At 38.6% G+C, this 26,717-nt stretch overlaps 1 protein-coding gene across 1 annotated transcript; it reads left to right on the top strand.

Moving 5' to 3' along the window:
• Window positions 1-341: 341 nt before the first annotated feature.
• Window positions 342-9,312, top strand: LOC149815626 (AP-1 complex subunit mu-2). The gene is made up of 11 exons (XM_089988677.1): window positions 342-740; window positions 2,704-2,850; window positions 3,093-3,155; window positions 3,403-3,579; window positions 3,672-3,775; window positions 4,372-4,479; window positions 4,597-4,693; window positions 4,765-4,862; window positions 4,970-5,111; window positions 5,255-5,377; window positions 8,960-9,312. Exons 1-11 carry the CDS (start codon window positions 612-614, stop codon window positions 9,056-9,058), a joined length of 1,287 nt encoding a protein of 428 aa, XP_089844803.1. The 5' UTR covers window positions 342-611; the 3' UTR covers window positions 9,059-9,312.
• Window positions 9,313-26,717: the final 17,405 nt, after the last annotated feature.

The raw sequence follows: 26,717 nt of genomic DNA, 5'->3' as shown, positions 1-26,717 counted from the left end.
ATAATTGTAACTGGTAGGGTCTGTCTAACTCCATCTTGCTGATCAAGAAAGAGAAGACAGTAATTATTTATTGAAAAAGGTGCTGACCCCTTCATCTCAGGTTCAATTCTCACCGGGTGTTTGTGGGTGTTTTACACTAGTGAGGATTCGTAAGCGCTTAGGTGTCGATGACCCCACCTGGAGATTACCTGCTCGGGTGGAGAAATTCGTCATAAAAAAAAATTATTCGATGAAAAAAACGCTTTTCTTTATGAAAAAAACCCTTAAAACACAATAATAATAAAAGAAATGAATCTTTTCAATAATCCATGTTCTTTTACTCATTTTCCTCTCTCTCTCTCGTTCAGACCAAACGAAGATTGCGAGCTGCTCTCCCTCTCTGATTCCTCTATCATTCCTCCGTTTTTGTAGAGAACTGGGGCTCGGGATCGAACGAGGGAGTATCCCTATGAAGGTGGTGCCCCTTGAATTGCCTGGTGGTAACGATCTTGCGTTCAGAAGGAGTTGGGTTTCTTTGCGTATTCCTCTTGGATCTGATCTCCGGAGAAGTAGAAGAAGGGAGTGAAGAGCGGAAGAAGAGAGAGAGAGGGGGAAAGGAGCGCTGGGAATCTATGGCCGGGGCCGCCTCGGCGCTCTTCCTTCTCGACATAAAGGGGCGGGTGTTGGTGTGGCGCGACTACCGCGGGGATGTCTCGGCGACGCAGGCGGAACGTTTCTTCATGAAGCTCATCGAGAAGGAGGTAATTTTTATGCCTGTTTTTTCCATTCTTTGTCTAAAAGTTTCCGTGTTTTTTTCAATTGGATTGACGCAAGATCGGGCAGATTTGCTTCGATTTACTGTGTTTCTTTGCTAATCTGCGTTGTTGGTTGGTGAGATTTGGTCTGCATTTGCAGTTGGAACTATGCTTTTTTGCTGAATTGAATGCAATGTCGTCAGAATTGGGGTTGATTGCGTCTCCGTTTTGTTTTTGCTGTGTTGAGTTTTGTATTGTCATGATTTTGAGCGCTGATTCTGATGCTGAATTTGGCTATTTTGTTGCGTAAATATGTGGTTTTCCAATGCTGATCTATTTTGTCTTTATTTGGAGAGTTTTTGCTTTCATATGGGTTTAGTTTGATTAGTCTTTCTTTCGACCACAGATCTGTTTTATCTTTCCTTCTATTCAGTAAAACATGGTTTGTTGTTTTGGTGTTAGACTATCTTCTACCATCATCATATCGTTAGCTTAGTTAGAATGCAAAACTAATTGCAGAATGTCAATGGAATTTCACTGGTTATTGTGACGGTTTTTTTCCCTATTTGAGATTAATTACTTTTTTGTTTGTTTTAATAGTTCATGAAGGAGAAAGCTTTTTTTTTCTACTTCTTTGTACAGAAATATTTTTTGCCACTGCTACTCATTATATTTGTACATTCTGTCCAGCTTAGGTATCCTCGATTTCAGATAGAATTTTCTTTTGTGTACTTTGAGATTTAGTGAGTTCCTCATCATAGTCAAATTTCAACAGGATTTGCAAGCACCCTCTCTACACAGCCCCCACCCTGCCCTTATGCCCCCACTCCACAAGCCGAATTTTAGTGTAGTGCATAATTTGAGCCATAGTAATACAAGCTTCCCTGCAAACTCATAGACCGTCTCCCTAGAAGCACATGTTATAAAGACCACAACTCTATTTTCTTGCAGATGTGGCATTCTTGTGTTTGCATTTCTGCAAATCTTAGTTTCAAACTAAGGAACTTGTAGCCTGGTATTAGACTTCCTATATTAGAAGTCATGCTTCCTTTCAATTATTAAATATGGAATGATGCTAAAACTTGTGTAGCATGATATATATGTGTAATAAGCGTCACACCATTTGTTGATTTCTGTATCTGTTTTCTGGCCCTTGTTATTCTCTAATGTGATGTTTCCATGGAAATTTTATACGATTGCTCCAAAATTTCCTGAAAAAATGCCTCTCTTAAAGTCTTCATATGTGTGCCTGTGTATGCACCCCTCTATTTGGTGGTACTGGTGATCTGGTGAAGCATGGATGTGTGGATATGCTTACAACTAACTTGCTGTGTTCTTTAGGTTGTGTTTGGATTAAGGGAATTTGGTGGAATTGGAATCCATGTCCACTAAATTCTTTGGCTATTATCCAGCATCATAGGAGAATTTTAGTGGAATTGGATCCAATTCCACTGCATCACCTGCATCCATATGTAGTTTGTACAAGCACGTTAGCTGTACAAAGAAGTAGCAGCGGCAAAAAATATTTTTCCCTGACGGTTTTTTTCCCTATTTGAGATTAATTACTTTTTTGTTTGTTTTAATAGTTCATGAAGGAGAAAGCTTTTTTTTCTACTTCTTTGTACATAAATATTTTTTGCCACTGCTACTATTATCCAGCATCCTTAAAGTAATCTCATTAACTTTTGCGCAAGCACAAGCACACATTTTGGAACTCCTCTCATGCTACTGATCTTCTTAGTTTATTTATTTGTAGTTAAGGTTCTTTGTCTTTTTTATTTTTCTTGCAGAAAAGATCTGGTTCATCTTAAAAAAAAAATTATAATAAAATTTTTATTTATTTTCCAGTTGGGTTTCATTGTTTTGGTTCTTTCTCCAAATAAACTGACTATTAGGTTCATTTGTAAAAGAGGCAATTTTAATTGTATGTCAATGTGCTATATTGAATACTTTCAATTACATATGACAGGGGGATCCTGACTCTCAAAATCCAGTTGTGTATGACAATGGTGTGACATACATGTTCTTTCAACACAACAATGTTTATCTCATGATAGCTGCCAGACAGAACTGTAATGCTGCTAGTCTTCTCCTGTTTCTGCACCGAGTTGTTGATGTAAGGTTTCTTAATACAAATAACTTTTCCTTGGATACTCTTTGCATTGTTTGTGCATCACAGTCTGTTCTTCACATTGTTATATCTCATTAAAGTTGCTTCAAAGGACAAGCTATATTGAAATCTAGTTTAACAAATATCCTTGCAAAAATTTGGTACCACATTTAATTATTTAGTGTATGTTTTGCTTGATAATTATGACAATTATTTTGATATATCTGGATATGTTTGTCTTGTGGCAGGTCTTTAAGCATTATTTTGAAGAATTAGAAGAAGAATCTCTTAGAGATAATTTTGTTGTTGTGGTAAGATGATTTTTTTAGTTTTCTTTATTGTTATTTGTATTGTGCAAGATACTTAGTTTGTGATTTAGATTCTTGGTAAGAAAATTGGCTTGTTTGTGTATGCGTGAATGCTCAAGTTTCATCTGCCTTTCAAGTTTAAGATCACATTTCATAGGTAGTGCACATAATCGAGGCCCCATTTGTTTCCTAAACAAGATTATTTCCTCCATTATTGTTCTCCTGTACTGATTTTTAGTTGCTCTCTCAGTACGAATTGCTTGATGAAATGATGGACTTTGGCTATCCTCAATATACCGAGGCAAAGATTCTCAGTGAGTTTATTAAAACAGATGCTTATAGGATGGAAGTCACACAGCGACCTCCCATGGCTGTAACAAATGCAGTATCATGGCGTAGTGAAGGAATACGATACAAGAAAAATGAAGTAGGTCTAGTTTTGTTTCTCCTACAAAAGTTCTACTTAAATTTTTTCCAATATCTTATTATGGGTACTTAGAGCATGCATTTTTTTCTCAGGTGTTTTTGGATGTGGTGGAAAGTGTCAACATACTTGTAAATAGCAATGGCCAGATTATTCGATCTGATGTAGTTGGTGCATTAAAAATGAGAACATATTTGAGGTATGCCTATGCCATATTCCCTTGGTTTGTGCATGGCATTGTCCAATCTACACATTTGTTTTGTTTCTTAGCAAGGAGATCAACTAAGTTGTTATGTTTGCATATCCACAAATGAAAACCTTGTATCCTTTTCTTTCCCCCTTCTTTTTCTTTCTAATTTGTGTTTTGGGATGGTTGATAATTGAGGCCTGGTGCACTGAAACTCCAGGCCCTCTAACCTCCTCCATCTATTCATTTGATAGCCAATAGCACCTTTATAATCAGACACCAGTGAATGATGTTAAGAATATTTCTACAAAAGTATATCATTACACACATGCACATGCACACGAGGCCTGTGTGTGTGTGCGTTTGGAAAGAGCCAGGTCCTGAAGAATGTTGTCTGTATCAGATGTAGTGACCAAAGGTGGACATGTATATGTGTTTGCATGTACTTACATGTGGCACAAAAGGCTAGATAGATGTATAGGTATATCTAGAAAATCAAGGTGAAGGATTTAGCCAAATGTTCAGCATTTCATAGTTGTCATGTTTCTCTCCTTCCCTTGCAATCTTGGAACAAATTCTTAGAACTAATCTATCCTTGTTTTTTCCAGTGGAATGCCAGAGTGTAAGCTAGGGCTGAATGATCGGGTACTCTTGGAGGCTCAAGGTCGATCAACAAAGGGCAAAGCAATTGATCTGGATGACATAAAGTTTCACCAGTACATAATCAACCTGTTCTCTCTCTCTCTCTCTCTACTGGTCTAAAGAAGTAAAAGGATGTTGTTCCAATTGTTTATGAGGAACTTAGGTTTCTGATTAAATCATCTTTGTTTCAGATGTGTGCGCTTGGCCCGTTTTGAGAATGACCGTACGATATCATTCATACCCCCTGATGGATCTTTTGATCTGATGACATACAGACTGAGCATGCAGGTCTCTCTCTCTCTCTTTCTCTCTCTCTCTCTCTCTCTGCATATGAAGCCTACATTTGTTAATTCTTCTAGGTAAAACCTTTGATATGGGTGGAAGCTCAAGTTGAAAGGCATTCAAGAAGTCGTATAGAATTCGTGGTTAAGGCCAGGAGTCAATTCAAGGAACGTAGGTGGGTCTTTTTTCCTTCTTGGATAACTTGAGTTCGTCAATCCATTGTTTTGGTTCCAATATCCAATCCTGATTGTTTTGTGGTATTATTTGTACTATTGTTTACAGCACTGCGACGAATGTGGAAATTGAGCTACCTGTGCCCCCAGATGCCACCAACCCTAATGTACGGACTTCTATGGGTTCTGCTGCATATGCTCCTGAAAATGATGCATTAGTATGGAAAATAAAGTCATTTCCTGGTGGAAAGGTGTGTCTCGAGTTGAGTTTAATATTGTTCTTTCTTCTTGATTCTCATGGGAAGAAGCTAGTGAATTTTTACAGGTGATCAATGATGTGCACTGTAATTTTTTTTTTAATAATCATGGTTGACCATTCTATTTGATTGTATAGGAGTATATGTTGAGGGCACAGTTCAGTCTGCCAAGCATAACTTCAGAAGAAGCAACTCCTGAGAAGAAGGCTCCTATTCGAGTAAAGTTTGAAATTCCATACTTTACAGTCTCAGGAATACAGGTTATTTTCTTGTCCCATCTATGTTTCTCCACTTTGAAGTTTGTTACTTGTTTACCTCGTGTGCCATGGACAATGTTCCATGGGTACAGCTCTGAAGGATTTTGTGTCACTTTTCTAATGATAAGAACAATGATGGTGGCTTAAGGACAAGCAGTAGTTAGATCTAGCCTCTAGCAATCTCATTCAACTCCTCCCTTATGATCTTATTATCTCAGAAACGTGAATTTACTTAGAAGTTGTTTTATGATATCTAATTTTTTTTTGACAGAGAAGCATAAAACTTTTCATTAAAAGCAGGTGACAAGTAGTCACCAGAAACAGATACAATAACTGGAAAAGACCTATAAAAAAAAGAGTTGTCCCTGGCAAAAGGAAATATGAAAGATGATTTCTTCTTTTTTATATCGAAGACATTTCTATTTTTTTCCTGCCACTTATGCAATAACGCAAGGAAAACCCACCATTTCCACACTTGCCACCACCTCTTACCCTTCCTAGCCCAATAAGTAAGCACTAAGACCTTATGCGCAGATGTTCCCATTTCCACTCTGGCCAAGCAAGGGTGACAATATTTCTGAAGAAACGATAAGTCCAGAACAAATACAAACGTGAATTCCTCCTCAACACCACACAAATAACAGAGACTGTGGGTTGGGACCCTATGTATAAATATCAGCCACACAAGTCCAAAACAGATACCATGTGGGTTCCTCCTGAATACTGCACGAGTAGCTGCAACTAGCAAGGTGAAAGACCCTCTTTGTTAGGTGAGAGTGGGTTGGGTTGGGACCTTATCCATCAATAGCATCCACACGAAAACAGTGCTCTAGGATTTCGGTTAGGATCCCAAATGGACTATGTGAGAAAGGCTCTGCTGAGTTCAACAAACTTGACTTTTCACATCATTAAATAATATCATCCTCTACTCTGCAAACAGTAAATCAAGTGGGATCTTGGTTGAGACTCTTGAGAGAGAGCTATTTCTCCATCTCCCTTGTAGTTAATCACCTTCTACAAGTAAAATCTCAAGCTCCTCCAGCCATCCAAGAGTAAGCAACGACACCATCCTTATTCATTCTGAGGTCTGAGTTCAAATATGATTTGGTATTACACTTGACTGGTGCCAAATTAATGCATGGGTATTGGTGCTGTCCAAGGGTAACACCTTACACCCTATGCCACAAGGATACTACAACTTTTTCCTATCATGTCTACTTATATTCTATTCTCAAATGCAATAGTACACAAGAGCAGTGCATCTGATGTCCCTTAACCGTGTCCTTGTGACATAGCTTACACCAACCTTTCCAAATACTTTTGCTATCTTTCCACAATCAACCTTTTCCAGCTTCATGGTAATCCCTTGACTCCATAATTTTCTCTTAGTAATGTAACCCATCAATTATTTTCGTGAAATAGTTGGACTAACATTTCATCGTAAAGGACTTATTTAAACGATCTAATGTTTTTAACTTTTGATCACAAGTCCATCAAATGCATGCTTATCATTGGCAAGCCCATTCAAAAGGCAGAAGGCTAAAATCTTCATAGTGTCCTCTTAGTGCTTCTTGGCAACATGTATAAAGGCAGGAGTTGAGAAGGGATTTTGAGCAGCACATACTTAATCAAGATAATTCTGCCTCCTGAGTATGTAGAGGACAATGTCTACAATTTCTTGTTGACCCTGTTCTCCACTGCCTCCCACCACTCTAGAAATTTCCCTATGAATGTTCAAATCAAGGTATTTCATGAGATCCAGCTTGTAATCGGTTACAGGGATACTTCAATTTATGCTCATTTTGTGTCCCCTTATGTACTAAATGGAAAACTGCAGAAAAATGATGTACTGTCTTTTTGGGTGTGTCCTTGTGACAGCTTGCAACTTAAAATATCCATGCCTATGCTGTACTCAATGTTAAACATCACTAGCTCAAATTTGCATTTATTGATATTAACAATTGACACTAAAGCAAAATGTTTCAACAACCATGTTTTCTACATCTGATTTTTACTATCTAACCCTAAAAGTCAGCATATCATTTGCATTAAAGAGGGGATACTTGGTAATGAGATAAAATTATGAAACCTTATTAGGACTCTTCGCAGACAATATCAAATAAAAGAGGTGAGATAGGATCATTTTGCTGCCAGCCTCTTCTGAAAGGAAAGGGATAACTGCTAGAATCATCTCTATTTCTTTCATGCAACCAACCAGAAAATCCCATCTCACCTTGCATAATCCCAGGAGTGTTCGAAAAGCTCCATTGGTAAATCCATTTCAGCCTGGCCTTTAGTTCTGCCATGCTCCAGAGTCCATACTGCATTCTTCACTTCCTCTATGAAAGGATACACCAGTCATATCCTGTCTACCTCTTGCATCTAGTTAAAAGGAAGCCCTGATAAGGATCTTGTAGTCCCAAGATTACAATTCAATTTCTCTTTGAAAAACTCGGCCAATTTTTAACAATCTGCTTCCTTTCTGCCATCAATACATGGTGTTTATAGCAGGGATGTGATTAAGGTAAATTCAACAATGTACAATTTCTCTCTTAACAACTTCATTTCTGTTTTTTTGGCCAAGAATATGATCACTTGGGAATACAACTGTGATAGATGATTCTCTTGAAACAGCTAAAACTAAGGTTAGATCAGAATAGTTGGAAAGAAGATACCGTTGATTCTGGCATGGAATTGCTATCTATGACTTCCAACAACTTCTGGAAATTAACATCATTGATGGATAGTGTTGAATATATTGCTTCCAAAACTGGTAAATATATAAAATTCAATGTGAAAATGCCAAATAAATAGAGCCTGCATTTGAAGCCAATAGGACTTGCTCTCTGCAATTTATGTGCTGTCATAACTGTAGTTTGGTACATTCAGGACCTTCTCAAAAGAAATATTGAGAAATCTGTATTGGAGTGCGTTGTTACAACAGTTCTTTGTCTCGGTTATCTTAACAGGTACACTAACAAACTCTTGCACAAAAATCGCATATTACCATGTGACACTGTTGACTTCTAATAGTATATCCTTTCCAACATTTGGAAAATTCAATATTATGCAGATTTCACATACCTGTTTCCATCTATTCCACCCCTTTAAAGACTCACATTCTTGTATAATTTTGTTTTAACTTTCTAAAAATCCAATTAAACATTGATATCTGGATCTATCTTAATAAAAGGGCCCTGGACCCCATCTTGGCCATCCACAAGAAAAGGGAAATCTAAATGGTATGAAGAATAATGATTCTTCTTGATAAAAAAAAAATTACCATGCCTCTGCCTATGTGCACATCTACATGGATACTCCTAACCTGATGTGGGAATAATATTTGCCACCCTGAACCTCAATGCAAACTTTCTGATGGAAGCATAAAATGGGACACGTTCATCTTTAACTGTGTTGAATACCAGTATATAGCATCAAGTCCAGTCTGAGAGAAAAGTTGGTGGTATTGGAGCTGAAGGACCTGCTAAATTTTGTTCAGATGCACGAACAACTGATTAACAACTTCTCGCTCTTGCTGCTCTTGCTCTGGGGGATGCTGAATTCATTTGTCTCCTAATCTTGCAGGTTCGGTACCTTAAAATCATCGAAAAGAGTGGATATCAGGCCCTTCCCTGGGTGAGATACATAACAATGGCTGGTGAATATGAACTGAGGCTCGTGTGATGTGCTTCTCAACCTCCACTCCACATTCTTAGTTTGCCATCATCAATGAGCATGTGCAAATTGTATTTGATCTTTCTATCTTATTCATTAATTGCCTTCTCTAGTGCTTCCTTGCATTTTCTTCTGTTTTCCTTTGTTTTTTTCTCCTTTTGTTTTTGTTTCTTATAACATTGTATGCTGTAAGGGTGCATTGGTCACCCAAAAGATTGTCACCAATTTTTTTTATAGTTAAAGTTATGTGCCAAGAGTTTGAATTTTCACTTTGTAGTTTGTACACATTTCAGAAGCATGATGGGATAGAATACAACTAGCTTTTAGAGAAGAGATGTATGAGATGGTAAACAAAATGTGACTTGCCTTTAAACTGGCCTCTTTCATTCGATATGAATGTCTTGTAGATTTTATCGGTTAGAATAGTGCCCAGAAAAAGGGCCACCTGATGGCCCTTTTTGGGCCAGCGAAGAATTTGTAGCAAACTGAGTGTAAGACATCGTCTTATTATATCAACCTAGCTAAAGTACTGACTGGCAAGCGGCCCACTCATCAGTTGAGGGTGTAACTGGATTGGATATGGTCATATCACAACAAATTCGAATCTGAACCTGGAAATGCATGTGAGTATCCGAATCTGAGTTCAGATGTGAATGAGATCAGATGAGATATTGTTGAATCCAGATCCAGAAGATATATGGCAGTTCTGGACCCTGTTGGAAAGACCAAGTGATAACAGAAATATATGGCTATTAAATTCAGACATGGTTTTGCACCAGAATATGGATCCAACACCTATGATTGATCTCGCTGTTGACTAATCTTATCCAAATTCGGATCTTAGCTATGGATCCATGTTTGCATATAATCTGTCAGATTCAAATCAGTTATCTGCCTAAACCTGATTCATTTGCACCCCAAACCATGACCTTCAACTTATAAATTAAAAACTAGATTTGGATATTTGCCGGTATGGGATGTCCGAACCTAATGGTGGTCTCTCCATGTTACCTACACTTTTCAAACTCCAACATAAACCCAACCGTTCATCTGCAAATTAAACTCCCACAAACCCAACTGTTCAGCTATCAGGCATACATGGGGGCTTATCCCCAACCATAAAGGACATAAATGGGTGGGGTTTGATTTGGATGTAGACTTTATTGAACCCTCTGAGGTGGATTCAGATTGAGATGGAAGAAGGTAGTACCAAAAGTACCAGATCTGACTAGCTTATAATAGTTAATCAGATATACTTTGAGCAGTATTCAGTTCGGACTCATTTTAATTCAGATGTAGAACTGCATATCTGTTGTGAATCTGATTGTTAATTGGATGCACTTTGCTCTACTGAAACCAATTAAATAGCTTTGGTGCCCAGAAAGGCTCCCTCCCTGGCTATGTAGGTCGGCTTAAGGCTTTGAAGTTAAAGGAGGTCAAGAGTTCGATGCCTCGGTTAAGCCATTGACGTCCATATATACATGTCATTAACATCCTCAATGATGACGGTTTGATTTGAGACATAAATCATGCTCTAGGCGTTGAAACAGAGCAAAACGTCTATTATAAATGACCATTACATGAAGTTAATTCCCAAACTTACAAAACCACTACCCATATAAATAAAACTGCATACACCCACATGACCAACACAAGCAGGCAAGAGAGAGAGAGAGAGAGAGAGAGAGAGAGAGAGAGAGAGAGATGGGTTCAAAGGGAAGTGCTATCCTTGTGGCATGCCTGATGATGTCTGTGCTTACAGATTGCATTAATGGCGAAGACCAAGACACATTTCCGACCTTGTGTATTTGGCTTTGCTTCAAAGAGTGCTATCTAATGTTTGATGCAGGAAGGAATGCTGCTGGAACAACCAAATGCAAGGACTTTTGTAACAGGATTTGCCATTCCCCAGCGCTTCGACCTCCATATTCTCACCAAACTGCACCAGCACCCTTCCCTTCTTCAGCTTGAAGGCAGTGCAGTCTTGCTAGAACTGGGCAACCAACAGACCCCTTTTTTTTCTCTTTTTTCTTCTTTTTTTCCCTCCTCTCCTTTCTTGGTCACAAATAAGCCCACTTTGGATCAGTGAGTTCTTGCAAATATAATCGCATCATGTGTTTCATCTATAATATTTGTGCATTGGTGCTGTGAGGGAGTTGGATTATGGGCCTAATCCAACAAGGTTGGGCACATCCAAGTTGGTTTTGATAGGGTTGTGGACTTGGTTTGGGTATTTCAAACAATGATGGAGACCTGTTACAAACATCGAACTCAGGATTGAGCTACACCATGATCAATGAATCACATTATTCACCTGGTTCTGGCTGGGGGATCACTTGACTTAGCTTACACACAAGGGTCCATCCAAAGTCTCACCTTCCTTGAATGTTTAAGCTGACCAACCTAGCCAAGTGAGTGGAGCCCTTGTGAGCCAAATATGATGTTCATGCACTATTCAGTGGAAAACAAATTTTGGATCGTGTGATCATGATGTATAGATGCAGATTTTCCAAGAGATAGAAATCAGTGATGATCTACAATGTACCAAAATTTGAGGACTCACTGCATGACTGGTGAGCAAAAACCAAACGTAGAAGTGGTCTCTAATGAATCATGTGAACTCGATAAAAATTCCTTGATTTGGGTCTAGTTTAGATGTAAAATGGATGGGGTCTATAATCTATACTACTTCTTAATGACAGAACAGGGGCATTGGAATGCAAAAATATTTTATTTTATAATCTTCTTAAAAATGACATCTAGGTTATTCTAGGTGTAGATGTCATTCTTAAAATTGTGACATACTTCTATTATAGTGCCCCCGTCACACACGAGAGAGAGAGAGAGAGAGAGAGAGAGAGAGAGAGGAAACTCTGTGAACCGAACCCATGTTTGTAGCAACTTTGACTTACTGTAGCCCACAAGGGCTCTGCTCTTACGGTAGGGGTGACTTGTGAATGCAGCTAAGTTGATGGGATATCACGAATTCAAAACCCACAGGGAGCATCCCTTGCCACAAGAATGAATCTAAGTGTACTCAGTGGGCAGGGGGAGCCGAATTTTGCTTTTACACATTTAAACCTAAAAAAGTTACGAATTGACAAAGCTTTGACTGCATAGATAAAGTTTAGTTGAGTTCAAATCACAGGTTTACTTGTTAGTAAACTATGTTAATGTATATCCGAACCGAACTGAACCACATCTAATTGTAGGTGTATAAGCACTGATTTGGAAGGTCTTCACGAGCTCTATAGTTGTCTATAGCAGGGATTGTAATTGGGTGGAGTATATCAGAACCGAACTGAACCGATGTCCCAAATTACTAGACCTATGGGCATAAACGGTTTAGAATTTAGGTCAAATATCTGACCAAGTCCGATTTCATTTAGTTGGATTTGGTAGCCAAAAGAGGATCTGATTAATAATTGGGTCTGGATATAGTATCATTGTGTCTGAATTTGAGTCCAAATCTGAAAAGGATCCAAATCCAGCTAAAGTCCGAATCCAAGTACATGTAAATTAATGTCATATTTTAAGCAAGTCAGATCCAGATTCAGTTTTGGATGATCCACATCTGACTTCGAAGCTGGATTCGAATCGGGATATGATTATGTCAGGTTTGATTAAGTCAAACTCGGCAATGCCTAGATCCAACCCAAATTCTGAAAGTTTACATCCCTAACTAGGCTTGAATTTGGCCAGATCTTGATAGATCCATGGTTTCAGGTCATGGCTAAACTTTAGACCCATTTAAAAAATGGGTCAGTCCTTGGGTATGGCAAATATAGACTTAAACCTGATTGGGTCAGACCCACTTATACCAGAACCAAACAGTTCTATGCAATTTCTATCCAAATTAACCGAACCTGAACACTAACCCGATATGTACCCGAGCTTTGTTTCATACCCTACCCAAACAATTCTATATAAAATGTGCCTGACCTGACCATTATCAAAACTCACATCGTACCTACCCAAACGGATGTATATAATATGCACCTTTGGTCTGAATCACTAGCTTAGATTGGATCCACAATCCAACATATTGATCCAATTTGAATAGCTTAATGGACCGTATGAACTCCTAGACAAGTCACAAGATATGTAGAGAACCTAGATAAGGTATCTTATATAAATCCAATTTTCTGCCTGACTTGCATTGAGTTAACCGCAATGGACCAAATGGACCCTGTGCTATTTGGACCTGTCTTGTACCTATGCTTTTCAGTCTGTACGCTCCCCACCCAGGCATAACCCATTGACACCAAATTAACATGGATATGCTAAATGGCTAAATTTGCATTAAACAAGGTTGAAATGGGTCTACTTGAGACTTGACGTGTTTACACCCCACTTAGTTCGCAGCCTAACCTGTTGACCCATATGAGGCCCACAATCTTTAATGATGGTGGGTTAATTTGGAAATGGATCCGAATCAAAATGGGTCGGGTTTGGGTCTATTTTTTAAACCCAATTAAAAAGTGGGTCTATTTAAGATCATACTTGTTTGGACCTGAACTGTTAACCCATGCAGGTCTATGAATTTTAGGCATACTTAAACTCGGAGCTGAACCCAAACCAACTTGGGTTGGGTGGCAGACTAATTTTCGGACTTGATTCAAAAGTAGGTCGACCTAAGACTTTTTTCAAACATAGACCAAACCCGACCTGGTTACATCCCCTAACTACAGAGATCAATACAATTAATTATTTTTTTTATAAATAAATAACATTTCAAGAGAGAAACAAGTCGATGTAAGTTTATTTGCCTAAGCTAACATGATCAACGCTTGACTGCAAGGTTTAAAGGATGAGAATATGGTTCTGAAAATTAACAAAAAAATCAAGAATAGGTTTCAAGGTTTCTGATGCACAACACTGGTTTTGGGGGATGTAGAAAAGGAACAAACTCATGCAAAGATGATAACCAGGTTACACATCAAGCATGCACACACAAACAGAATTACGTGGTCCCGTCCGTACGACAATAACTTTCTAAAAAAAATAAAATCTATCTTAATATTGTACAAAAATAAAATAGATCCAAAATATAATTGGATCCAAACAGTCCCTTAGGGATCTGGCTCTTCTACTCGGCTTCTGCATCATTCTCTCCGGGTTGAAAAAGACTTATCATCAGGTCTAGTTCATGTTTTTTTGCTTTTTCCAATTCTATTCCACTTATGGGTCCACAATATTAAATCGGATCTCCACGCTTCTCCAAGAGCTGAATGAGCCAAGTAGCTAGAATCTTCTCCATAGTGCACACGAAAACTTGCAGGGCACTTACCAAACCAACCATAGTCATACGAACCTCTGTACTGATCTGGATCATATGGATCTAGAGTTGATCTAAGCATTTACTGGGTTTTGAAAGAGGTTTCAGATTGGGCTTGAAATGGGGCTCTACTATTTTGGTATGAGTAATTTTGAAAATGGAAGTGGAGATAGGTGATTGCAGACCCTCATCATCTGTTAATATATCTTCTCACTTGAATCACGTATTCCAATGATATAACTTTAGAGAAGTTTGGTTTAATATCTATGTGAAACTATAGCCCAAAATATACCTGGTAATCTGCTTGCTCTCAGTCTCTTAGATCTGAGCTTGGGATCTAAGACAATAACATTCTTCGGTGTTCTATGAAACAAATTTAGAACCTTGAGAAAGTAAGCAATATTGCACATATGCTCGACCTGCTTCAGTATCTCCGCAGGCTTGAACTGGGTTAGACTTGGTGGATCAACCTTTTTACAATGTTGGACCTTGGTGAGAGTAAATGGGACTTGTGGGTTATGGGTTTGTGACTAGGTTAGGGAAGGATCATAAAATGGGTTCAAGTTTTACCACTTTTTTGATTGGATAGGAGCATAATAGGATAGGGTTTATAGGGTTTAAGATTAGATCCGGGTCACACAAGGTCGGTTTTTGGTTTGGATAAGAGAAACTAGCTTTAAAAGGCCAAGAATCAGTCTGCATGCCTTGAAAATGGGTCAGTTTGGGGTTCGAACCAGTGGTTGTTACATCAGAACCACTTGAATGAGCCACTATCGGATCAAACCATTTTTGAAATGAACCAGTTCTCTTCATTCATCGTGAGAGAGGGGTGATGGGGTGGGGTCATTTCCACGGTTATGTAGGAAGCAGATCAGGTCATGCTGAACAACATGAGCGTTTTTGCTCATGCCGATATCGTGGCCATCCAATTTGCATTCACGTGGCATTCATCCAAAATGCAAACAGACGGCCACGATGTGGGCATGAGCAAAAACGCTCATGTTCAGCATGACCTGATCTGCTTCAGGTTAGGTAGGGTATTAAATCTGTAGGTTTCAGGAGTATCTTGCTGATCCCTACATCAGCTGGTATCACCAAACGACTATATCATATGGCTACCTATTTGACCCAGACCCAACCTGACATACCCTATAGGGTTAGGGTTTGGTGAAAAAACAAGAAGGTCTGACTAGAATTTGGGTCGGACTCAAAGGGTCTAATTAAGATATGGAGTCGGGTATGGTTTGTGAATTTTTTTGGGCCCTGACTGGAGTTTCAACTAAGATCTGCAATTTTTCAATGTAAAAAAGATTAAAAAAAATCATTATTTTATTAGGTATGGTTCCCGTCTGATTCATGAAATCCTTATTGGATCCGAGTATGGTTTTTCTTATGGTGAATTTGATTAAATGCAGCACTGAACCCAATACCTTCATCTCAAATCAGGTCTGAGTTTGCTTCTACTTGAATCTCAACCAAACCCAACCCAACCCGTTGACTGGCTACCTAGATGAACAAGAAGCATGGCCACCGCTAAATAATCACCGCAATACGTCTTCATCTATGGTGGATCAGTCTAACTATGTGTTCTACCAAGTTGCAACAACAAACTATCGACTGCACGACACCAGCACCTTTGACGTACAACCACCGATTGTGCAAAGCCAGGGCTACCCCCGCTTGCCCGAGCATCGATCTGCACCGGTCAGAGGTATTAGGATTGCCTAAAAATCCCTGGATGCATGGAGAGTTCTTTGAGCCACCGCCACAGGCCAGGTGAGGACCCTTTTCTAACCTGGCCTTGTCTGGCTACCTCCTGCCGAATAGGATCGACTGGTGGGATCTCTCATCGCTGGTGGCAGCCTCCCCTCCCGCCCCTTCTTCCTCCATTTCTGCTTTGCCTTCTTGTCCTCCATACGCCCCTCCATCCCTAACCACCACCGACTACCCAACAATTCACCATTGGCCACTAGCCCACATCCCCTCTTTCTGCCTCCACTCTCCCATCTCCATATACCTACGGGCCCTGTCAGTCGGCCAACCATGGTAGGGCATGGGCCGGCTGCTAGTCGCCAATCACCCACCACCACCGACAACAAGTTTGGCCGGCGGCCTTGTCAGACTCGTCAGATGCCCGTCACCAAGGGCTGAGCCAGAAATTTAATTCATAGTGGGCACAAATGCACAGTACTTGAGAATCAGCTCATTCGTCATTGACTTGTAACTCAGTGATTTGTCCGGCTGCATTTAGTCATCTATTAACAAAAAATCAAAGTACCAAAGTATACATTTAGATGAAATAGTTTAAGTAACAATACTAACAACATCTACCAAATTTATTCTAACTTGGGTTTTGCTTCTAATATTCATAAATTCATTCAAACACGTTTTAACATGCACGCTCATCAATTCAATAAGTGTTAATTTATTCAGTGCATACAGAAAATTTGTGCAAACATTTAAAGTTTAAACGGAAACTTATATCATTCAAACATAAATATAAATTCTTCCTACTAACATTTAAATATAAATATAAATTCATTCAAATACATTCTAAATTGCTTGCCCATCAAACATTCATAACTTCATAATCTACATATCAATTTATTCACTGCTCATAAATTCTTTCAAACATTCAAAGTTCAAATGCAAACATAAATTCTTTCTAATATTTAAACACATACATAAATCCATTCAAAAACATTTTAACATGTCGATCAAACATTCAAACATGTAACTTCATAACCTAATCAATTCATTCAAAATTATAAATTTATTTCTTGCTCATAAATTCTTTAAAACATTCAAAGTTTAAACACAAACTTATATCATTCAAATACAAACTCATTCATTAAAAAAAAACTTTCATGAACAATGCAGTGTGACTAAGCTTAAGCTTCAATCTTGAAATGCATTTAACAAGACGTGACAAAGAAATATAAACATCCTGCAAATAAATAGTAATTTAATTAGTTAATCTTTTAAAAAATTTATAAAAAACATCATACATGTTTTATAATTAATTATAAAAAATACACACCACCCAAAACAAATTAAAGCATAAAACATATTTAGTAAATTTTATCTTTTACCAATTTATCTTTATGATAAGGCTAATAAATGAAACCACCAACCCAATGCACAAAAGATAATAAAACTAAAAAGAAACTGAAATATATGCTAATTGAAACAAAAAAAAATAAATACGTGTTAATTAAAAAATAAAACATAAAACATAAAACATAAAACCTAAATTAAATATTTATTTTATTTACAAACAAAATAAAAGTTTAAATGCTATTAAAAAACACAAAAAACTCTAAAACCTAATTAAATATTTATGCTATTTAAAAAAAATAAAATGAATACCTTAATCCAACAAACATCATTCATAGTTTTCATACATTAACTAATTGAAACAAAAAATACCAAACCCCCTACATTTCTAACAAAAACCAAGCATGTGGATCATGTATAATGTTGATTTAAAAAGTAAAAAATAACTAATTAATATTTGTCCCATTAAAAATCTAAATGCTAATTGAAAAAAAATGCAAAAAACTCTAAACATGCACGTATGTTATTCAAGCATGTAGAATCATATTTAATGTTAATTAAAAAAATACAAAAATATATAAATTAAATATTCATCTCATTTATAAACAAAATAAAACTCTAAATGCTATTAAAAAGCACAAATAATTTTAAAACCTAATTAAATATTCATGCTATTTAAAAAAACTAAATGAAAACTTCAATCCTAACAAACTTTACTCATAATTTTCATACATAAACTAATTAAAATAAAAAATATCAAAAGTCATAAATGTCTATCTAAAATCAAGCATGTAGATCATGTATAATATTGATTTAAAAAAATATAAAATATAATTAATATTCATTTCATTAAAAATCTAAATTCTAATTGAGAAAAAATATAAAAAATCCTAAACCTAAATGTTGATCGAAAACTTAATTCTTACATAATCAAGTATGCATTTATGCTCTAAACACTAGAGAGGATAGACCTCATGTGCACTACAACAATGGCATGGGCAGTGCGTTGGATGGCTATGCCGCTGTCAGGTCGTCGGGGAGAGGGGTTACACAGGAAGTCGTGAGAGAGAGAGAGAGAGAGAGAGAGAGAGAGAGAGAGAGAGAGAGAGAGGCTTATCGATGTGAGCTTGTGGGTACACAGGCAAGGGCAGAGCCGCAAAGGGCTAGAGAGAGAAGGTCCCACTGCCCACATGTAGAGTTACGAGTAGGGCAGAGCTGCGGAGGGAGCAAGAGAGAAAGAGAGGGAGAGTGAAGGCCTGACTATGAGGTAGAAGGCATAGACCAAGCTGCAAAAAGGGAACCACCACCACAAGTGGGGTCACGAGGAGGGCAATCATGACCAGGAGCTAACCAAAAGAGAAATAAAGGTAGAGTGGCTGAGTGAGGGCTCGAGCTGCCGACTATAGGGTCACACCCTTGTCAGAAGGGGCAAAGCCGCAAAGAGGGGGTTGTAAGCCCACAACCTAGGTCGTAGGAGGGGCAAAATCACATAATTGAGAGAGAGAGAGAGAGATTAGGAAAATTGAGAAAGCTGAAAGGGGAGGGGCCCGACCTTATGGGTTGTTGGTCTGGACACTAGAATTATAGTTATGTGGGTCAGGGTGGGCATTGTCGACCCTATACCCTCTTGAGGGGTCAAAGCGGGTCAAGGTGGGCACATGCCCACCCTCCTCTTAATGTGGTTCCACCTCTGCCCACCATTGACTGTGGGTGAGGGAGAGTTCACAAACCCTAGCTGCTTCCCCTCTCCCCTCTATCGCGAGAGAGCCCCTCCCGATGGGACCAAACTTGTTTCCATCAAAATTGGTTCTATCTCCCCGGTACAACTCCAACAATCTCTCCCTTTGGCTATTTTCCCAACCTCTAGATCGAGTTTAGGAATTCAAAACCAGTTTCAGCCCTCTTTAGACCCACCAAACCACTCTTTGAACCCATTTAACCCTCATCTGGATCATTACTTGTCTCAAAACCCACCAGAATCGACAATACAACCCAAAATCCCTCAAACCCGACAAAATATGACTCATTAAACCACCAATACCCCTCTTATGATCCATATCCAATTCAAAACCCATCTACACATGTCCAGTATAACCCAAATACCTACTATGACCCAAATCACTTTCCAAACCAAAAATATCCTATTCCAACTCATTTTCCTACTTGTCTAAGCCCTAACCTGACCCAAGATCTAAAAACTCCAACAACCTTGGCTCAAACCCATAAACCTATCCACTTAAACCCTGAGTCAACTCAAGATCTATAACCCAAGCAAAAGCAAACCCCATCCCAAGCTCAGAATAACCCAGAATTCCTAAGATCAGATCCCACCAAGGTCCAAGTCAAGCATATGATTAATCAAGTGGATCCAAATTCGCATGTGGCCCATGGAGATCCAATGGCAAAATTTAAGGTAGGTCTAGCTCGTTTGCAATGTCCTTGTTTCCATCAATGTAATAGATCTAGTAGATCATGTTCGTCATGTGGGCATCCTCGGTTCAAGCCAAAGACAAAGGGCAATGGTAGCACGATGTCAAAAGAAGTGTCATACAAGTCGCTCTGCTACTTCCCTCTCACCCCTATATTGCAACGATTAATTGTATATGTCTTCAAGGACAGCTACACACATGAGATAGCAATGCAAATAAAGTTTGACATGATGAAAACAAGATCACGCATTCTGTTGATGTAAAAGCTTGAAAGCACTTTAATTATACTCATCATACCTTTTCAATGGAAGTAAGAAATGTTAGGCTCGATTTATGTACAGATGGATTTAATCCATTTGGAGGTAGATCAAACCCATATTCGTGTTGGCCAATATTTGTCACCCCATACAACCTTCCTCCAAGCTTGTGTATGAAGCGTCAAAATCTTTTCTTGTCTCTATTGATCCCTGACCCGACGTTTTTGGGCCAAAATCTTGATGTATATTTAAGGTCATTGATTGATGAACTGAAAATACTGTGAGATGATGGTGTTCTCATGTACGATGCCCGCAAAAAATAAAACTTTAATATGAAGGTTGTTGTTCTATGGACAATTAATGACTTTCCTGTATGTGGTATGTTATCTGGTTGGAGCACACATGGAAGGTTGACATGTCTGTACTGCATGGAGGATACAAAATATTTTAGATCGATGCATGGAAGGAAGCCATGTTGGTTTGATTATCACCATCGATTTCTATCCAGCGACCATCCATTTCGACGATAAAGGAATGTGTTCAAAGCAGACACAACTGAAATAGAAGGTCCACCTACATGATTGTCTGTCATAGAGATTTTAAGACGATTACGATATTTTCCATATGGACTGACAGATGCCCGTAGTGCGAGGCCCTTCCTTGAGTTTAGGAAGGATCACAATTGGACAAAAAAATCTACAATTTGGGAACTACCATATTGGTCGACCTTATTGATACAACATAATTTGGATGTGATGCATGTGGAGAAAAATGTGTTTGATAATGTGTTCAATATGGTAATGAATGTTAAAGGAAAAAAGAAGGATAATCCGAAGGCCCGTATGAATTTAAAAATAATATGTAAAAGACCAGAATTGAAACTCAAAGAGTATAATGACAAAGTACTTAAACCAAAGGCAAGATACGTGCTTGGACCAGATCAAGTAAAGCAGGTAGGCGGAGCTGGGGGGGAGAACTGGGCTGTAGCCCAGTCCTGCCTCCCGGTCCAGTTATTTTTTTTTTAAAAGCCCAGTCCTAGCCCATCTCTGATTCCATATGAAATAGATTTTTATCCATTTTTGTAGCCCAGCCCTGACTGTAGCAAATAGTTTGATTTGCCCATATGAAATAGATTTTTATTAATAATTGTAGCCATTTTTTATTTTATCTCAAAAAAAAAAAAAAATTTGGGGGGGCGCTGCCCCCAAACCCCAGACTATCACACCAACCCTGTTTGCGCCCCCCCCCCCCATGAATCCTAGCTATGCCACTAAGTACAAGAGTACACAAAAGAATTCTAACTCCTAGCAAAACAAGCTCAGATTAAAGAGATTGTTGAGAAAGCAAATTACTAGGTATATTGGTGGGCTTGAGTTTCGCATATCTAACAAATTAAGGCATATCAGAGTCACATCTTTAGAGCAAGCAATTCAAAATGCATTGGATCTTGAAGCAAAGGTTGAGACAAAAAGAAGAGAAACCCCTACATATTCCTAAAACTACACAGACCCAAGTAAGAGACCTATGTAAAGCCCAATTCAAAGGAACCTACCCTAAAACCTCTCTCAGAAACCATCCCAAACCTAGATCCATATAAAGAAGATTTAGATCCAAAATCAATTAGCGGTCCAAAACCTATCTTATTGGATCTACTTAATTCCACCTTAGAATCCATTATTGAATCCTTAAATAAATTCATTACGGACTTAAACTCAAGTTAGTCATATCCAAACTAAAGTGAACCTTCCCATCTTTTTACCCAATACCAAAAACCAATTGGATATACCTCCTAGTGAATCATTCCAAACCAAACCTTGTATTTGAATGTAAAAGTTTTCCCCAACATAAAACTGGTCCAAGTGGTAGATTTGATTAAGGACCAACAACAACATGTGGAGCATGGAGAAATAAATATTTTGGTGCAATAGATCCAATTCATTTGCATGACAACTTCAGATTGGAGCATACTTGTATTAGATATGTTTGATCCATTTGATCCCAGTCTAAGTAGAGGTCTTGACTATGGATGGTTTGACAAGAGCATACCTGACTTTTTTGCACTTTTCATAATGGGTTCTGATCATTATCTCCCGTTTGAAAATCATGGTTACGTTCAAATTGCATATTGTGAAGACTTTAAAGCAAAACTAGAAGCAGAAGCAAGATTTAGACTTGAGGTCAAGTTTTCTCTAACGTGACGATAATGATGCAAGAGCAGATCAACTTAAACCAAGTCTAGCAGGGTCCATTTGGATCCATCTTAGTTTTTAGGCTCTTTTATTATTTAGATATTTGATCATATGATTGATCCATACTTTAGGATAAGTCTTATTTATTATAAAATGTTTTCAAATTAAGAAGTTAGTTTGTTTTAGAATTAATAAACCTCCATCTTTAAAAGGATGTGAGCGCTAGATGTCAAATCATCTCTTTATTTCTTGCTTTATTTCAGCTTTTCTTAGATAATTGGTAGAGATAGTTATAGTTTGATAGTTTTGTTTTTCATAAGGGTGTAGCAAAAAAAAAAAATTTGTGTGATTGTCGGGGGTTCGGGGGCAGTACCCCCGAATTTCGTTTTTTTGAGATAAAATAAAAAATGGCTACAATTATTAATAAAAATTTATTTCATGTGGACAAATCAAACTATTTGCTGCAGTCAGGGTTGGGCTACAAAAATGGATAAAAATCTATTTCATATGGAATCAGGGCTGGGCTGGGACTGGGCTTTTAAAATTATTTTTTTTAACTGTTTCGGGAGGAGGATCTTTTTGGCAACTCCATCTCTCAACGTCACACAGTGGCAAAACAATATTTTGGCTACACTGAAGCCATGTTTCCATCCCATTGGAAGGCTTCCAAACATAGCCTAAGACACATTGGATGCCGATTCATCTAGAAGATGAATGGCATTCAAAACCCATAAAAAAAAGAATGTTCTCCACTTAGATGGGCCCCACAAGATTTTCAATGTCATCCAATTTTCAAATGAGCGGCATCAATTGCAGAAAAATGGACCAAGGAGGTTCCATGCATCTCTTTGGTAGGTGCAGTTTGTGCAAGTCACCATGTGATGAGATGTTTCAAATTGAAACCCCAATGGCATGAGTGGTTAAACCCCACTGGAGCCACTGGTATGGGTGGTTGGCTCGTGTACTGGAAAGGAAGGGGACCTTAATCCCGCAGCTAGATCATAAAAAAAAAGAACAAAAAAAAAACTGCTGAAATTCATCCAAACATGAAAGTGTTAGTATATTTTTGGGTACCGTTCATTTTTCTGATGGACGGCATCCAAGCGGCCTTGGACAGTTTCCTGTTCAAGGCTTCTTGAACCTGATCTGCACTCATAAAGCATCCTCTTGGGCGTTGCAAAGTGAGCCCAACGGCTCGCTTAAATGCCCATTATATACATACAAGTTACTTCACAGTTACAAAACCATTACCCACACATACAGATAAAACTGCAGACACCTACATAACGAGAGAGAGAGAGAGAGAGAGAGAGAGAGAGAGAGAGAGAGAGAGAGAGAGAGATGGGTTCAAAGGGAAGTGCTACTATCCTTCTCGCATGGCTGATGATGTCTCTGCTTGCAAACTGCCACGAGGAAGATCCACATCCTTATCACTTGTGTAAGAGTGATTGCTTTCCACATTGCGTACAAGAGTTGGATGGAGCGGTCGATCCCTCTGTAACAGCCTTCTGCTACATTCTCTGTAAAAAGATTTGCATTCGGCTCGTGAAAGAACATCGAAAGTGGATCCACCAAACTCCACCACCACCACCACCACCACCTTTGTCAGCTTGAAGTCAGTGCAGTCAGTCATGCTTGAATTTGAATTGGGCAACCAACAAACTCTTTTTTGTTTTTTCTCTACTTGGTCACAAATAAGCCCACTTTGGATCATTGGTGTTCTTGCAAAACATAATAGCATCATGTGTTTCATCTTTAATCTTTATGAATTCCTGTTGCAACGGTAATTTATGGACCTAATCCAACTAGTCTGGCCACACCAAGTTGGTTTTGATAGTCTTGTGGGACTGGGTTTGTGGACTTGGTGAAGCTATTTCAAACAACTATGGAAACCTGTCGCAACAGCGAACTCAAGATTGAACTATATCACAATCACACAAGATCAATGAACCTCAGTTATTTTTCTGGTTTTGTTTTTTCATTATCTGACAAACGACATTAACTAGAAAAGATCTGTTTTGCATACGATAACCACCAGATTCATTAATAAAGAACTGATTAACAAGAGCTCCAAAATTCCCAAAACTCAAACAAGTGACAAATTACATCATTCCTCTGGAAGGTTTCTTGTGAACCCATGAGAGTAACCGTTATTTCCACAAACACATGGATATGGCTGTGGGTGGGCGGGTCCCACAATACTAAGACTCAAACCCACATTGAAGGTGGCAGGTTTTTTTTTACCTCCTTTTCAACTTGCTTAGGATGGTTCTCCTCATCTGGTAGGGATGACTTGTAAACGTCACCAAGTTGATAGGATTTTGTGAGTTGGAGAATCATGTCTTTTGCTGTGAGGCAAAGCCAGGTGTACTCTTGTTATTGGCAAGGACATAAGGTTTTACACTAATGAACTCGGCAGTTTTTGCCTAATTATCAAGAAGAAAAAAAAATTCAATTTCCAAATCAAATTTTTTGATGTGTAACCACCTAGTCTTACATGCCCCCACCGTAAACATAAGAAAAAATTCTTAAATGCGTAGTAGTAGTTCGTAGGGGTGGGACCAAGGATGAAAACATCCCTCTTTGGCTCTCATATATATTCAGTTGTGGAACCAATCATGTGGATCTCCAATCTCACTATAGGAGTACCACAACGATTTGAGGGTTTTAACCTTAATTCGTTACATGTAATGAGAACTTTGGATCTGGTTCCAGTTAGGGAAGGATAGTTTAGACTCCAAACGATCATCTAAGCTTGGCCAACTTGGCTAAATAGCATAATTAACCCAATATAAGACCTGAATCGGGTCGAAATAGAGGTCCGATCAGGTAGGCATGGACCATTGATAGACTGTAATTCATACTGAATTTGGCTTTTTAAAATTTGGTTACGGGGCTTTTCATTTCATTGATCATATCAATTTGAGGGGTTAGTTAAGCAAAGCTAGTTCCTTGAAAAAAAGAACAGAAATTTTGAAGGAAAGCTAGTTAGCCTACATGAGCCATATGGTATTTGAGAAGTTCCAAATTTTCAATTTGATATCGTTACCATTTTGGTTGGCAAATCATTTGGTTCTTCAATCAACGGATTCAGAAGCCATTTTTATTTCCATTTCAACTTATCCACATCTAAGCATGCAAAGAAAATGTGGGATAAATTGGGTTAAGGCTTTGAGGATCAAAATGCAAGACATCAACTCATCCCAATTTTGGGAAACCAAGGGGCCCCAGTTTTCTCATAGGAAAACTGGGTGTTTTGGGCAACCCATTAGCTAGCAACTTCACCAAAATCAAGATCTGGACATGCTCCCAGATAAGGAGCTTACAACCGATAGGGCAAGAAAGAGCTAAGTCATCCTGTCAACATAGCACATGACCATTAGACCACCCAAGGAACTGCAACTGAGTGAAGAATAATTCGGTTTAATAAGTATATCACCAACTTCCCTACGAGTTGGCATGAACCTAGGCAAGATGACTCCTTTCAACACCTGGTTGGGCCACTGGATGCAGGTTTTCTACAACCATAGTGAGACTAAGACAGCATCTCAATGGGGCAATATAATTTCTAAACAAAACTCAGATAATATGAGATATTGCATCAAGTGGCAAAAAAAAAATCCGATTTCCACTTTTTCTAAATGGTAAGCCTATGCATCTACAACCTACATAAGGTCTACATACATGACAAGGGATCCTTCTGCTAACGGTCACAAGAAAGGCTAATATCTAGAAAATATTGAAGTCGATCCCAGTAATAGGTTCTGCTTTTTTATGTAGATGACAACACACAGTAGAAGCAACCAATATAACAACTGAAAGAAGGAACAAACGGACCTCTTAAACTCTTTAAGCAAACTGTTGAACTTTAACAGGATCCATTGCCAAGATCCAATAAAGAAAGGGTAAAATATTGCCAGAAAAACCAAGTTCTCAAAACAACCCCATTATCATGATACTTTACACAATGAATAAGAGGGGTTCCTCATCGGCCAAACCAACCTCTCTGTGGTTGTATTTCTCCATCATTCATCAGTTTGTCGAGTACCACATTGAGATCAACTGACAGTCCATTCTTTCTCAGCGTCCGAACTGTAGCACACACTTGGTCTCTTGAGAACCCCATTGTAGCAACTTTCTCAACCACATCGTCAATGGGAACACGGTTTCCTGTCCCAGAACTTGAGCTTCCAACAACACCAGAAGCAGTTGGTAGCGCTTGAGGAAACACCTGGGCTGTTGGCAAACGTGGGTAACCGCTTCCACCAGTTGGAGCAGAGGGAGGGAGCTGTGATGGCTTCACTGGAGGGCCACATAACGAGAAGGTGACCTTGAGTAACCATACGAATCACTGAAATTAGGGCCAGAGGGAGGGCCATACCCAGAAGGATATGGAACCTGCCCAGAACCAGTCCTGCTTGAAGGTGGTTCATACATGTGAGAGGGCCCATAGAAGGG

This window comes from Nuphar pumila, chromosome 15 (genome assembly GCF_984573655.1).
Source record: "Nuphar pumila chromosome 15, dmNupPumi1.hap1.1, whole genome shotgun sequence".
Lineage (NCBI taxonomy): Eukaryota > Viridiplantae > Streptophyta > Magnoliopsida > Nymphaeales > Nymphaeaceae > Nuphar > Nuphar pumila.
Note: the sequence above shows the minus strand (reverse complement) of the source record. Positions and strands in the feature narration are given on the sequence as shown.